The sequence below is a fragment of the Giraffa tippelskirchi genome, chromosome 3 (assembly GCF_054371585.1).
Source record: "Giraffa tippelskirchi isolate mGirTip1 chromosome 3, T2T-mGirTip1v1.2.pri, whole genome shotgun sequence".
Classification (NCBI taxonomy): domain Eukaryota; kingdom Metazoa; phylum Chordata; class Mammalia; order Artiodactyla; family Giraffidae; genus Giraffa; species Giraffa tippelskirchi.
The window spans coordinates 89,199,252-89,215,835 of NC_137277.1; the positions used below are offsets into that span (position 1 = coordinate 89,199,252).

Genomic DNA, 16,584 nt, shown 5'->3' on the forward strand with positions numbered 1-16,584 from the left:
GTCCTCTTATTCATTCTCTCCTTTTTCTTCCCTCCTACTTGCACTCTTACCTAGTATTTTTCTGCTGCCCCTTAGCTTCTACCAGTCTCACAATGCCCCATTACCCTTTCTTCTTCTGCCCCCAGTGAAGCTCACAGAGCCGAGTTCCAGTCTCTCAGAATCTTATTCTCAGCAAGATAGCACATCCAATCCCCCTTTAGGAAATTATTCTACTTATCTCTTAATATTTTGATCAGGGACAAATATTTAACATTCAGGAGTCTCTCTAAGTGGTGCGGATTAGAAGCATAGGGCAGGCACGAGTGGAAAATCATTTTGGATGGGAAAGCCTGTCTACTTTTCATACATTATAACCAGCAGGCAAAGACTAAATATTGAGCAGGTACCATCCCTGCCCATCTTCTAAAGAAAAACTTGAGGAGGGACCCTGGGACCTCAAAGGTGATGGTGGCAGCCCGTCTTTTTACCAAAGGAAGCTTGATTTAAATGAGTCCAGTTTGGATTAGGTAAAAGATGAGATTGAGGAGATGTGTCCTAGAAATCAGCCAATTCCACAGCCTGGGGCAGGTATTTGTCATCAGCTGAGTCATACTGCCTTGGGATTAGCCAGCTCTACTTTCTGTTTCAACAATAAAAAGTCTTGCAAAACTGCTGGCATGTGAGACAGAGGGATCCAGAAAGTTTTGGCATCTTTTCCAGCAGCATAACGGGTTTTAGGGAAGAGACTTGTGAGAGCATGGTCCATGCACTCCACCACCAGGGACAGGTCCACGTTCACAAAGGATTCAGTGCCTTTCAATTGTTCTAGGCCTGTAAAAAAAGAGATAAAGCACATTTACCCTGTGGAAGAAGGGCAACTGGGGAGTGTGAAGCCAGGTTGCAAAGGGGAGGATGCAGTGAGGGAATTTATTTTGATTTTGCCATTATAACTGGCTCCCCTTGTGATGGGTTTTCATCTATTCTTCAGAAAAGGATGCAGCAGTGATTTCTTTAGATTGTTGGCTCTCAGACGAGTGAGCAGCAGAATCTCCTAGAGAGCTTGTTCAAAGCCAGAACCCAGGAAGTTAGTAGTTTGTATAAACATAGTGGTAGTAGTATAAACACAGTACTTCTTAAAACAAATTTGATATAGGAAATGTGTATACACCTGCTTGTGCATATATGTGTGCACTAATATAGCATGTGCCTCTATAATTCAGTGAATAAAGAGAGACTCATCCACCAAAGCCCTGACTCAGGAAGCTAAAGGTATCCTAGTTCTCAGCAAATGAATTGTTTGAGTAATGAGCTAAGATACCTTTAAAGAGGCAGGGACTGGTGATGGCTTGAAGCATTCCTCCTAAGCTCTTAAACCATATCTTGAATTGTATATCTTCAAGGGAATATCTATTGTGTTAAATCTTTTGACTTCAGCTCCCAGTAGCCACAAGCTGTTCCAAGAGCCTAATTGAGGTTAGCTTATAAGTCTTAAGTCTATTTTAAACTCCTACTACTCCAGTCTGGGAAATGAAGCAAAGTGAGCTTAAATTTGTGGTCTGCTTTGGAACTATGAGTCAAGCTGATCTCGAAGTCTTGGCTTGGAGAACTCTAATAAGAGCAACCAGGACAAAATCGGGCTCTAAGCCTCTGGTAATTCTCAGAAAGGACACCTGATCCAGAGGCCAAGTCAAAAAAATTTGAGATAGAAGTTGATGATATATTCTCAGGCATCTAGAAAATATCAATTTCAGCATCAAACAGGGGAAGCTCTTTTCAATGAGGGATTTTGTTTTCAAACTTGGAGGCTTCAGAGTCAGTGAGTGAGGAACAGAGGATTTAATGGCAGTGGTTGTAACCTGATATGTAGTGACATGTCAGCACTGCGAGGTTTGTCAAACCGGACGTTCTAGTTGACATATATGTACCTGTATGCATGTGTCTGTGTGTGTGAGTGTGTGTGTGTGTGTGCGCGCGCAGTGGGGTAGTTGCAGAAGTCAGTCATTCTCCCCCAGTAGATGTGACTAGGCTCTTGGCTCCATCTTGAAAACTCCTGGCCTTGAACCTTGCCACAGTTGGCTGTCTCACCGAAGCCCGCTGAAGAAGAGGCATCACAGCTGGGGTTAGGGTGACACAAGGTCAGGTGGAGCTCCTGGCTCAAAGCAGGAGCTCAGTAAGCATTTGAGGACTAGCAAGTAAATGTTAATAGGGCCGGGAAGTCTGATGCGGAGGTAGGAGCCCCGATACAGGAAGTTTCAGCAGTTCCGCAATGCCTCATTCCTATTACAGTGCATGCTGGGAATAGATGGCCAGCTCAGGCCATCTGGGTTCAAATCTAGCTCTTCCACTTACTAGCTATGCCACTTTGAGCAAGTTACATCCCTGTGCCTCTGCTTCTATAAAATCCAGAGGGTTTGTTTGGACGTTTTAAATGAAACAGTTTGTGTAAAGTGCTTAGAATGGTGACGAGTATATAGTGAATGTTTACTATGTGTTAGTCATTGTTATCTAATCTTTATGATTATTCCTCTAGCCTTGACTCAGTCTGACTTATCTTACTTCTCCTTCCATCTCCACTCCCATGCATTCCTGCTACAGAAAGTTTCCACCCAAATATTAATAATTTCTTCCTGTTTAGGTCTTATTCAAACCTGACCTTTCCTATAAAGGTTTCTTAACCAACAATGCTTTGATCCTGTGCTGAATTTTTCGAGCAGTTAGAGACTGTACTATCTAGCACTCCTTCTAGGCTGTTGGGTTGTGTCTCAGAAATAAAGTATCAAGTTTCTTGCATGTTGTAAATCTCAGTGTTCAGTGTCATCTGGTTAGTTTCTGTTGTCAACTAGATTGTAAGTTAGTCAGAGTCTGAGTCTTTGAATGAGTGGTAGGTGATTACCAAAAAGGGGTGGTTTGTGTAGATGTAATTACCATGGGCTCCAGTCCAGGCATTGCTCTGAGGACTTGTATAAACTTGGGTAGGACATTTCTCCTTTCCAAGCCTCTGCTCGCTGCTATAGTTCTTTTGAGGAATAAATGATACAATTCATTAGGTACTTAGTATGGAACTTACCACTTAGTAAATGCTCAATAAATGTTTACAAACATGAACAAGAGATGACACTAATTAATAGGGACTCCTGATCTATATTTGAGATCTCTATTGGTGTATTACCATGATAACCTTATTCTTTCCTTTCTGTTTGAGTCTCTTTCAAGCTGTCTAGGATAATGAACCCCATAGGACCTTGGGTCCACCCCAAAGCTCACTTTTCTTGATGTAGCTTTCTCCATATTGTTGTTTGATGTCTGGAGACAGATGTTTCCAAATGGCAAGTTTTTTTTCAGCAGCCTTTTCTGGATCTGACAAATTGGTTTTGAACAATCCTGGTTCAATGCAAGCGACGTGCACACCAAAAGCTTTCATGTCCCGCCTGTGAAAAGAGCCAGTTGAAGACATAATTCAGGCTTATTTGAATAATGTTTGCTTATAAATCTTTTCATGGAACCACAGAATTGGGTGCACAGGAAAGAGCATCTTATTCTACCATCTCAGTTTGCAGATGAGGAACTGAACTATGGGAAGGATCATCTTCCCCATTCCAGACTGGCTACTATGTAGTACACATGTGGGACACATCCGAATAGCACAGCAAAGTCTTTGAAAACTGAACAAACTTTGGGGTCTCAAACCACAGAAGATTGGTTGGAAGTTGTGATCTGAACACATGCTGGTCAACTATCTGCTAAAAACAACAACAATAACAACAAAAACCTATCAACATTCTCCCCAGAATTTAATAAGACTCATAGTTTCGTGTTGTACCAAATGTTTAGCATATGATACATAAAAAAGAAGTCAGAAAAATCTCAACTCACATGAGAAAAGACAATGGACAGATACCAAGGCTGAGGCAACACAGATGTTGGAATTATCAAAGTCTTTGAAGTGCTTGTTACAAACATGCTCCAAGAGATAGATACTCCTGAAGTAAATGGGAATTTAGAAAGCTTCAGAAGAGAAAGAAAAGATGAAGATCTAAGTGAAAATTTTACACTTGAAAAATGCAATAACCAAAATAAAATATTTACTGGCTGGACTCATTAGTAAAATGAAGAAGATGAAGGAAAGTCAATGAATTTGAAGATAATTCACTAGAAATTTCCTAATCTGAACAACAGAGAGAAAAATAATTGACAAAGTGAACAGAACCATAGGAATCTGTGGGATAAAACCAAAAGGTCTAATATTTGTGTTAGAACCCCAGAAGGAAGAGAAATAGTGGATTGTAGATAAAAAAATGTTTGGAGAAACAATGGCTGAAACCTCCTCAAATATGTGAAAAGGCATAAAACCTACAGATTGGAGAAGCCTGGTGAACCTCAAACATCATAAACCCAAAGAAACTAATGCCTGGAGCACCGAATTGAAGGACTTTGTTTGCTAAATTGGTCCTTTCATGGTTTTATGCCCTGGGGTTCTCTGGTGACACACAGCAAAAAGAGGTAGTCAATGCTTTCTTGTGGTAGCTAAATCTTCACATTAGATTAGCAAGCTTCTGTGCGTGTGTCAGTGTGTGTGTGTGTGTGTGTGTGTGCGCGTGTGTCTGTCTGTGTGTGTCTGTGTTAGTCACTCAGTCTTGTCTGACTCTTTGCCACACCATGGACTATAGCCTGCCAGCCTCCTCTGTCTATGGGATTCTCCAGGCAAGAATACTAGAGTGGGTTGCCATTCCCTTCTCCAGGGTAATAACTTCTACTCTAAGTTTTATTTGGAAATGGAAGCATCAGGGGAAAGCTGTCTTTCTTGTCCTTGGGGTAGAGGTGGGATGGTTACCATCCATTCAGCTATAGTGTGTGAAATTTGAGTCCAGAACTTGCAACAAGAGGGGAAAAAAATGCTGCATCGCTAAGTCATTACTTTATCAGATATTTTTCTACTGAGGGTTTAAATAAGATGTCACTGTTGTGTCTGCAACTGACAGTAATACTAACAGAGAGACCTGATATTTAGTTCCTCTCTATGATTCCCTAACTATTAAACAAGCTGATCTGTTTAATACAAATTTGCCACCACTATTCACATATGCATTGATGCAAAAAGGAGAAAAGACTTTAAAAGATTTAGGTTCAAATCCCATTCTACCACTTGACAGCTGGGTGATCTTGGGTGAGTTATCTCATCTCTCTTAGTTTCAGTGGTATCATTTATATTTTATTTCTCATTTTTTAAATGTTTTTTCCTTGTTTTTTGCTTCAAACCCTTGTGTCAAGGGCTGACTTTCAGTATCATAAATTGGGAATAGTTTAAAGCACTAAATAGAGTGTCTGGTATGTAAATGTTCAATGAATGTTTGTGGTTATTATTTGCTAAGATATCCATGTTTGCTTTACCTTAAGCTGTCATTGAAGCCTTCTACTGCATATTTGGATGGAGAATAGCCCCCTCCACCAAATGCAAGCCGACCCCCAATGCTGGAGACATTGATAACTCTCCCTCGAGCCTTTTTGACCAAGGGAAGCATGTTTAACGTGACACTGATGAGTCCAAACAGGTTCACTTCAACAGGTTCTCTGTAGTCCTCGACCGTCAGCCAGTCGTTGGGTGCCAGCACACCAAGAATGCCAGCGTTGTTGATCAGACCCCAGAGACCTAGAACAGAGCCGAAGGGAAGGAGGTGTGGTAGAAGGTGATACTTATATAGGCTTATACTTATATGATGGAAATACAGCTCTGCCTTATCTGATGGTGCCATTTCCTCCTTCCAGTCACATTAGTTCCTGCTATGAATACTTGCAGTTTGGGGAAGTGATAGTACAGTGTGGGGGAGGTTAAACTGAAACGACTGAAGTTCTGTTACTGAAGCCAATCTCACAATTTTTCTGTTTCTGCTTCAAATGTCAAACACTATCTCAATGAGATTTTTAATCTCAGATGTGAGGAAATTGCTCTATTTTTCCTATCATGCTGGATGGCATAGCCATAGAATACTTATAAACTATTTTTATAGACAAAGAACAACATCAATCTATTTCACATTTATTTTTGATAAAAATCCAATCATTCACCTGTCTTATTTTATGATGGGAAACATTCAACATTGTTACAAGTGTTTGGCATTCAAGCATTAAAATATTATTTGGAGCCTTATCAAACCACTGCTTTTGAGGTTCAGAGTCTCAACTATATGATGAAGATGTGATAAAGAAAAATCACATCTGTTTGTTTTTTCCTTTGTGGATTCAAATATCTTCATCCATGAGAATATTTCAAACTTCATTCGAGGAAATAAAATAAAAAGTCTTCTAGTTCAGAATGCTCCTATCTTTGCAGAATCTAACACAGAATGAGGTCCAATGACTCCCTATTCTACAACAACTACCTAAGATACCTTTGCTCAGATCGCCAGACTATTTTCTTCCTTTCCCAGTGACAGTGTGTGAGCACTGGAACCATTTTGCAGTCGGAAGATGGTCCTGGGTATCCAGATAGCAATTCAGGAGTTGCCCTCAGGATCTACTGTAGCTTTTAGCCCCAAGTTGTTTGCTGTGTAGGTGGTTAGAGTAGCACCTCACGGAAAAAGACCAGTTAACACCATCATCTCATTTCTAAATTCACCCATGGGGACGTATGAGAAGATAATGTGAGCTGTGTCTCTCATGCATGTAGAGAGCTTGCAATGTAGAAATATTCAGGGCTATTCTAAACTTTCTCCTATCTTCTCCAGTACACACTGGTATTTAGGAGACTTTTTTTTGGGAAAGACCATTTAAAATCAGACTATTTACTTTCATTTAGCTTTGCTTACTTCTCAACACCCCCTCCATTCCCCTCATTTTCACATTACTCACCTTTCTCCCCAACTTGGTTTTTCACCCACTGGGCAGCCCTCTTGACATTTTCTGGGTCAGTTACATCCAGAAGCACGGTATGAAGCCTCTCTGAAGTTTCTGCCTTTAAAGCTGTTGATCCTGATTCAGTCAGACAGGCAGCAATTACATGAAATCCTTTCTTATCAAAAGTTCTGGCTGCCAAGTTTCCAAAGCCAGTGTCACATCCAGTGATGAAAATGTACTTATCAGTGATGTTTGCGATCTTTAGCTGTCTTTTATAATTCCACAGAAAACCACAAAGGATCAGAAGGGCTAACAGCCAAAAGAGCATTTTTTTCCTGTTGTATGACAAGGACACTTCTTTCTTGAACAATAAAAGAAGATGGCGTCCTGAGTGATCAAAATTAGAAAGAAAATTCAAATTAGAACCATTATGCATAATAACCCAGAGTGATGAACTTAAGATACCTTAATGCATTTGGATGGATAAATAGATGGTTAAAATACAATAACTCTTATTTGGTTGGGAAGATGGCCATTTAAGTGTTAAACTACACTTATCATATGTGCGTATGTGTGTGTGCTCAGTCCTGTCTGACTCTTTGTGACCCCCATGGACTGTATTTCTCCGGGCTCTTCTGTCCATGGGATTCTCCAGGCAAAAACACTGGAGTGGGTTGCCATTTCCCTCTCTAAAGGATCTTCCTGACTTAGGGATTGAACCTGTGTCTCCTGCATTGCAGGCAGATTCTTTACCACTAAGCCACAAGGGTTTCCCAAGTGGCAGAGAAAGTAACTGGCAAAATTGACATGGGTCATTGGATTGATTTTACTTTTTTCCTCTCTCTCTATATGCAAATATTTCTTTGCTTAATAAGGAATATGAACATAAACACAGATAGAATGATACACACACACTCATGTGCACACAGACACACGACTCTATTTCTATTGTTTTACAAGGAATAGATTGTTTCAGATAAAAAATAATGCAATATATCTTCACTTATCATGGCAAATTTGGACTCTGCTTTCATCTTTTTTTCCTGCCGAAAGATCTATAGCTAAAGAAGGAAAAAACGGGTAATAAAAATAAGTCAGAGGTAAAAGGAAGGTTTGTGCAAACTAGTTGGTTCTTGTGGTATGCTGATGCTGCTAAGTCGCCTCAGTCATGTCCGACTCTGTGCGACCCCATAGACGGCAGCCCACCAGGCTCTGCCGTCCCTGGGATTCTCCAGGCAAGAATACTGGAGTGGGTTGCCATTTCCTTCTCCAGTGCATGAAAGGGAAAAGTGAAAGTGAAGTTGCTCAGTCATATCCGACTCTTAGCAACCCCACGGACTGCAGCCTACCAGGCTCCTCCGTCCATGGGATTTTCTAGGCAAGAGTACTGGAGTAGGGTGCCATTGCCTTCTCTGTCTTGTGGTATAGCTGTGACTATTTCTAAAGCAGTCAGGTTTTTAGACTATTGTGACTTAAAAATTTGGTATAGTTTTTCCAAGTCTTCCCTCTGTAGGAATTCTTGATTTGTTGCAAGTCGATGTCTATGTAGCAAGATTTCCCCTTTTCAAATAAGTACATACATTAAAAATATATAATTTTGAGGGGTGGAGTGGTGTAACCAACTCTTGCAAAATTTCGTATTTAGACATTTTAAGGAAATTTCATGTTTATACATTCAATTAGTATAGTGTTTTGCTCAAGTCTAGGTCTTGATAAATAATTGTTGAATAACTAAAAGTTGACTATATTCACCAAATGGATTCTGCAACCTTTGTTGCAATCCAAACTCCCAAGGGAATTATGTGAAAAATGCAAATATTCATGGGGTTTAATGTGCCCTAGAGCTGAGAGTGGAAACTCTGTGTTGTCGGGTTTTGCTGCTGGCAGGCAGGCCTAAGGAGAGCAATAGTAAAACAATGGCTTAATTTTGTTAAGCATTCTGCCTTTCACTTTTACATATAGGTCTCATTTGATCCTCTTCATAGCCTTTTCAGTTAGAGAGGGCTCATTACTTGCCTCATTTTATAGGAGAATTAATATGCCAATTAATAAATGTAAAAGGAAAAATGGAATTAGCAAATCATCATTTGGCAGCTGACATAGTGACAGTTGTTCCAGGCAATTCTAAACTAGTGGGTGAAATTCTGATGAGAAACAGTAACTATAGAATCTCAAAGAATCTCTCCATAAGGCTCTTCTAATTAAAAAGAAAGCAATAGTAATTTCACAGTGGAGAAATCTGACCGATACCACTTTAACCAAGTGATAAAAATGAACACTACAGAGACGACAAAATGGCGGAGGAGTAGCTGGACATGGAGTACTTCTCTCTTCACGGATGCATCAGGGATATAGCTTCAGATGCAAGGATCTCACAGAGCACCAGCTGAGAGCTGGCGGAAGTGCCTGACCACCGGAAAGGAATATGGATCCACACAAAACTCAGTAAGAGGAAGGAAGGAAGGGAAAATGAGGAGAGTGAGTAGGACTAGATCTTCACTCAGGGGGTGAAGGAACTAAATCAGGGGTGAGAGTCCCACAAAGGAGCAATAGTTTGGGACAGAGAGGAGGCATTTGAGGCTGTTGGAGAGTGAATCAATTGATCTGTGACATTCGAAATGGAGCGAGAACCACAGCCGTACCTGTCCAGGACAAAGGTCCCTCTGTACGTGCAGTTGCTGGGAGCTGGACCGTTGGGATTAGAGAGCAATCGCAAAGTGAGGGCTGCTGGTGACTGCGGGAGATGGCCTGAAGGGATGTGAGGGAGGAGATCACGGTGGGAGTGCCCTTGAAGGAAAGCTGGGCAGCCATGGAGGCAGGGCCATACTGCTGAATCATGCGCAGGGGGTGGAGCCACCACTGTAGCCTCTCTCTCTCCCCACATGCCAGAGCCAGCAGCTGACCAGTAGAGAAAGACCCCAGAGATGGTGGTTCTTGGTGGGCCTGATGCACCAAACAACAGAGAAAGATCACAGCCAGGAGGGCCCTTTGAGCACCTGCTTCACCAAGCAACAAAGAAGGACCAGCTAGGGAAGTCCTTTGAATGCCAGTTTCCAGAGGCTAGAAAAACACTCTATGTTCGTGCTAAGTTGCTTCAGTTATGTCCAAATCTGTGTGACCCTGTGAACTGCAACCTGCCAACTTCCTCTGTCCATGGGATTCTCCAAGCAAAAATATTGGAATGGGTTGCCATGCCCTCCTCCAGGGGGCTCTTCCCAATCCAAGGATCCAACCCCTGTCTCTTATGTCTCCTGCATTAGCAGGTTGGTTCTTTATCACTAGCATCACCTGAGAAGCCCCTGAAAAAGAGTCTAATAGCACTTTATCTCCTATGCCCATGGCCACCGGCTTCCCTACACTTTTGGCCCCACCAAGTTCCCCACACTCTAAGCAGCCATGCCACCTCCATGCCCAGTCTTCACTGGTGCAGAGCTGCCAGAGGCTAGAAAAAAAAAAGCCTTAATAGTGCCATTTCTCCCGCTCCTGTGGCCACCGCCTCCCCTGCATCTGTGGTGCTGCCAGGGTCCCCACAATTCAAGCAGCTGTGATACCTCCACTCTTGGTCCTCACTGGGGCAGACCCAAGTCCTCCAGGGCAGCCTCGGGAGTGGAGATAGAACTACTACTCTCTATATACATTTTTTTCTTTTTTTCCCTTTCCCCTCTTTTTCCCTTTCTCCCCCCTTTTCCCTTTTTTATCCTTTTAATCTCCTCCCCCCTTTTTTTCGTATATTTCTCATTTTCTTCCTTTTTTTTTTTCATTCTCTTTTTTTCTCTCTTCCTTTTGTAAATGTGTGAGTTTCTTTGGGTGCTCTTGGCAATTGAGTGTTGTTTTCACCATTAGTCTTGAGGGTTTGTCTTCTGTGCTGTGATACCTGGGAAGTCTTGGTGCTACAGTAAGGGAAGGAACCAATAGCAGACTATTGGAGGCAGAAAAACGGGTAAATGATCTGGAAGACAGAATGGTGGAAAGAACTGAAGCAGAGCAGAATAAAGAAAAAAAATAGAAAGAAATGAGGACAGTCTCAGAGACCTCTGGAACAACATTAAGCACACCAACATATGAATTATAAGGGTCTCAGAAGAAGAAGGGGAAAAAAGGCATGAGAAAATATTTGAGGAGATAATAGTCAAAAACTTCCCTAACTTGGGAAAGGAAATAACCATCCAAATCCAGGAAGCCCAGAGTCCAATACAGGATAAACCCAAGGAGAAATACACCAAGACACATATTAATCAAACTAATGAAAATTAAACACAAAGAACAAATATTGAAAGCAGCAAGGGAAAAGCAGCAAGTAACACACAAGGGGATTCCCATAAGGCTAACAGCTAATCTTTCAACAGAAACTCTGGCCAGAAGGGGGTGACGAGGTATACTTAAAGCGATGAAAGAAACAACTTACAATGAAGATTATTCCATCTAGTAAGGATCTCATTCAGATTCAAAGGAGAACTCGAAAGCTTTACGGATAAGCAAGAAAAAAAAAAAAAAAGAATTCAGCGTCACCAAACCAGCTTTACAACAAATGCTGAAGAAACTTCTCCAGGTTGGAAACACAAGAGAAAGAAAAGGCTTACAAAAACAAACCCAAAAGAAAAAAGTAAATAGTAATGGTCTAGTGGTTTTCCCTACTTTCTTCAATTTAAGTCTGAATTTGGCAATAAGCAGTTCATGATCTGAGCCACAGTCTGCTCCCGGTCTTGTTTTTGCTGACTGTGTAGAGCTTCTCCATCTTTGGCTGCAAAGAATATAATCAATCTGATTTCGGTGTTGACCATCTGGTGATGTCCACGTGTGGAGTCTTCTCTTGTGTTGTTGGAATAGGGTGTTTGCTATTACCAGTGTGTTCTCGTGGCAAAACTCTATTAGCCTTTTCCCTGCTTCATTCTGTACTCCAAGGCCAAACTTGCCTGTTACGCCAGGTGTTTCTTGACTTCCTACTTTTGCATTCCAGTCCCCTATAATGAAAAGGACATCTTTTTTGGGTGTTAGTTCAGGTATGACCTAGATCAAATCCCTTATGAGTATACAGTGGAAGTGACAAATAGATTTAAGGGACTAGACCTGATAGACAGAGTGCCTGATGAACTATGGACAGAGGTTCGTGACATTGTACAAGAGACAGGGATCAAGAAAATCCCCATGGAAAAGAAATGCAAAAAAGAAAATGGCTGTCTGAGGAGGCCTTACAGATAGCTGGGAAGAGAAGAGAAGCGAAAAGCAAAGGAGAAAAGAAAAGATATTCTCATCTGAATGCAGAGTTCCAAAGAATAGCAAGGAGAGATAAGAAAGCCTTCCTCAGCGATCAGTGCAAACAAATAGAGGAAAACAACAGATTGGGAAAGACTAGAGACCTCTTCAAGAAAATTAGAGATACCAAAGGAACATTTCATGCAAAGATAGGCTCGATAAAGGACAGAAATGGTATGGACCTAACAGAAGCAGAAGAGATTAAGAAGAGGTGGCAAGAATACATAGAAGAACTGTACAAAAAAGATCTTCACGACCCAGATAATCACGATGGTGTGATCACTCACCTAGAGCCAGACATCCTGGAATGTGAAGTCAAGTGGGCCTTAGAAAGCATCACTACGAACAAAGCTAGTGGAGGTGATGGAATTCCAGTTGAGCTATTTCAAATCCTCAAAGGTGATGCTGTGAAAGTGCTGCACTCAATATGCCAGCAAATTTGGAAAACTCAGCAGTGGCCACAGGACTGGAAGAGGTCAGTCTTCGTTCCAATCCCAAAGAAAGGCAATGCCAAAGAATGCTCAAACTACCGCACAATTGCACTCATCTCACATGCTAGTAAAGTAATGCTCAAAATTCTCCAAGCCAGGCTTCAGCAATACGTGAACCGTGAACTTCCAGATGTTCAAGCTGGTTTTAGAAAAGGCAGAGGAACCAGAGATCAAATTGCCAATATCCGCTGGATCATCGAAAAAGCAAGAGAGTTCCAGAAAAACATCTATTTCTGCTTTATTGACTATGCCAAAGCCTTTGACTGTGTGGATCACAATAAACTGGAAAATTCTGAAAGAGATGGGAGTACCAGACCATCTGACCTGTCTCTTGAGAAACCTGTATGCAGGTCAGGAAGCAACAGTTAGAACTGGACATGGAACAACAGACTGGTTCCAAATAGGAAAAGGCGTACGTCAAGGCTGTATATTGTCACCCTGCTTATTTAACTTATATGCAGAGTACATCATGAGAAACGCTGGGCTGGAAGAAACACAAGCTAGAATCAAGATTGCCGGGAAAAATATCAATCACCTCAGATATGCAGATGACACCACCCTTATGGCAGAAAGTGAAGAAGAACTAAAGAGCCTCTTGATGAAGGTGAAGGAGGAGAGTGAAAAAGTTGGCTTAAAGCTCAACGTTCAGAAAACTAAGATCATGGCATCTGGTCCCATCACTCCATGGGAAATAGATGGGGAAACAGTGGAAACAGTGTCAGACTTTACTTTTTTGGGCTCCAGAATCACTGCTGATGGTGACTGCAGCCATGAAATTAAAAAACGCTTACTCCTTGGAAGGAAGGTTATGGCCAACCTAGATAGCATGTTTAAAAGCAGAGACATTACTTTGCCAACAAAAGTCCGTCTAGTCAAGGCTATGGTTTTTCCAGTGGTCATGTATGGATGTGAGAGTTGGATGGTGAAGAAAGCTGAGCGCCGAAGAATTGATGCTTTTGAACTGTGGTGTTGGAGAAGACTCTTGAGAGTCCCTTGGACTGCAAGGAGATCCAATCAATCCATCCTAAAAGAGATCAATCCTGGGTGTTCATTGGAAGGTCTGATGTTGAAGCTGAAGCTCCAATACTTTGGCCACCTCATGCGAAGGGTTGACTCATTGGAAAAGACCCTAATGCTGGGTAGGATTGGGGGCGGGAGGAGAAGGGGACGACAGAGGATGAGATGGTTGGATGGCATCACCGACTCGATGGACATGGGTTTGGGTAGACTCCGGGAGTTGGTGATGGACAGAGAGGCCTGGCGTGCTGCAATTCATGGGGTCGCAGAGAGTCGGACACAACTGAGCGACTGAACTGAACTGAATAGGATCATTAGTTAATTAGTGTTATTCACTCAGTTGTGTCCAACTCTTTGTGACCACATGAACTGTAGCCCACAAGGCTCCTCTTGCCATGGAATTCCCCAAGCAAGAATATTGGAGTGGATAGTCATTTCCTTCTCCAGGGGATCTTCCTGACCCAGGGATTGAATCTAGGTTTCCTACATTGCAGGCAGATTCTTTACTGTCTGAGCCACCAGGGAAGCCCCATACATATCATATATGTCAATAATTATGTTAAATGTAAATTGACTAAATGCTCCAATTGAAAGATACAAAGGATACAAAAACAAGACCCTTATATATGTTGTCTACAAGAGACCCACCTCAGACCTAGGGACACACAGACTGAAAGTGAGGGACTGGAAAAAGATATTCCATGCAAATGGTAAAGCAGGAGTAGCAATAGTCATATCAGATAAAATAGTCTTTAAAATAAAGATTGTTATAAGAGACAAGGAAGGACACTACATGATGATCCAAGAATCAATCCAAGAAGAAGATATAAAAATTATAAGTATATATGCACCCAGCATAGGAGCACCTCAATACTATTTGCAAATGCTAACAACTATTGAAGGGGAAACTGACAGTAACACGCTAATAGTGCAGGACTTTAATACCCCATTCATATCAATAGACAGATCTACCAGACAAAAAATTAATAAGAAAACACAAGCCTTAAATGATACATTATATCAGTTGGACCTAACTGATATTTATAGGGTTTTTTATCCAAAAACAGAAGCTTTCACTTTTTCCGCAAGTGCACATGGAGCTTTCTCCAGGATAGATCACGTTTTGGGTCACAAATCAAGCCTTGGTAAATTTTTAAAAATTGAAATCATTTCAAACATCTTTTCCAACCACAACACTATAAGACTAGATATCAGCTACAGGAAAAAAACTACCAAGAACACAAACACGTGGAGGCTAAACAGTACACTTTTGAATAACCAACATATTACTGAAGAGGTCAAAAAAGAAATCCAGATATACTTAGAAACAAATGACAATGAAAACACAACAACTCAAAACCTACAGGAGGCACTAAAAGTAGTGCTAAGTGGGAAGCTTATACCAATACAAGCCTCCCTTAAGAATCAAGAAAAACATTGAGTAAACAACCTAACCTTACACCTAAAGCAACTAGAAAAAGAAGAACAAAAAACCCTACAGTTTGTATAAGGGAAGAAATCATAAAGATCAGAGATGAAATAAATGAAGGAGATAATAGCTACTTTTGATCCTGCACCAGAAAATCATTTTTTCTTTTGTTAAAGAGAACATTTTTAGGTTGACAAGTGAAATTTGAGTAAGCTCTGTAGATCTGATAAACAATAAATATTACATGAATATCAATTTCTCAATTTTGATCACTTCTATGATTATGTAGAGGAAATACACATGGAAGTATTTAAGGATTAAGTAGCACCATGTCTCCAACCTACTCTTAAATGGTTTAGGAAATAATAAAAATATGTATATAAACAAACATTAAGAATATGTACATTCTCTAAAGAGAGAATAAGAATGTAAACGTGGTACAATGTCAATATCTGGGGATTCTGGGTTGTGCTATTCTTTCAACTTTTCCATGAGTTTGAAATTAATTCAAACAAAAAAGTTCAAAATTTGGCAAAGGAAAATGATTTTTTTTTTTTTAATGAGAAAAGTGTTCATTTGACTGCTTTGAGTTCCATGCACAGGATAGGTGAGAAGTTTCATATCAGAACTTCAGAGTCCACTGACCTTGGACACCAAGTTTCCTGCCTTCTTCTCTTTGGGAAGTTCATCTTCATAACCACTGGAGGAAAGCAAAAACTCAGACCAAATCAGTCAGACTCCCTCTTCCTCCTCATCTTATCCATCTCCCCCCTCAACTTCCTCCTTCCCTAGCCAAACCAATTTTTCCCAGGTGACAAGCAAACAGAGACGAGGTTTTAGTTGTTAGGGATGGGCTCACATTAAAATGTATTGTCCTCATTAGTTACTCCTTTGGGCTGAGGGTTATTTCAGATGCTGGTGTCCCAGCCTGCAGCCTGAATCCAAGGACTGCCAGCCTTGACCTAGAGTTTTGCAAAGTCTGTCCTTTCCCCAAAGATTATCATCCAAAAATACTGCTCCTTCTTCAGTCCTTAAGGTTCACATACCTCTAGGTCATTGGACCAAGTCAGCCACAAACCAACACATACCTTTGTCCTCTAATTTTAGCCAAGATGCCACCTTTGGGTAATAACCCTCGGTCAGTCAGAGTTGCTGAGAACATGACCTGTACACAGAAGCTGATTGATGGTTGATTGGTTCATTGACCACTGGGAAGTAAATGAGTAACAGCAACTCACAGGGCTGCATCAGCCTTATTCTGCCAGCTGTGATCACCTCCGTATGGGTCCTGGTGCCAGCAATTCAGTCAGGGCATTGACTTTGGTTGTTTGGGTTGTTTGCTTCTCTGTGTGTTTCCCAATTTATCTCACAGCATTTATTGGAAATTGTATTTCCAATTTATCTCCCTGCTTAGTAGGGGTACAAATCTCTCAGCAAGAAGTGCCTAGGTCTGTCAGAGTCCCTCTAGCACCCAGAAACTGTGAGCTTATTGACTCATCAGGGCCAAGAACAGAGTAAGAGAAAGCAGATCTTCAGCCCCTACAGCTCAATGCATTAGGTCAGGTGCAATTCTGAGTGTACGTC

The 16,584-nt window shown here is 41.2% G+C and overlaps 2 protein-coding genes across 4 annotated transcripts in view; one reads left to right on the top strand and one right to left on the bottom strand.

Moving 5' to 3' along the window:
• Nucleotides 1-16,584, top strand: part of ABCB11 (ATP binding cassette subfamily B member 11) — a 168,032-nt gene that overhangs the window by 16,504 nt on the left and 134,944 nt on the right. The gene's annotated exons all lie outside the window — the stretch shown is intronic.
• On the bottom strand, nt 145-9,523 carry DHRS9 (dehydrogenase/reductase 9). The gene is made up of 5 exons (XM_081586280.1): nt 9,453-9,523; nt 6,826-7,197; nt 5,368-5,626; nt 3,244-3,407; nt 145-810 (listed from the first exon to the last, which is right to left on the bottom strand). Exons 2-5 carry the CDS (start codon nt 7,136-7,138, stop codon nt 587-589), a joined length of 960 nt encoding a protein of 319 aa, XP_081442406.1. The 5' UTR covers nt 7,139-7,197; nt 9,453-9,523; the 3' UTR covers nt 145-586.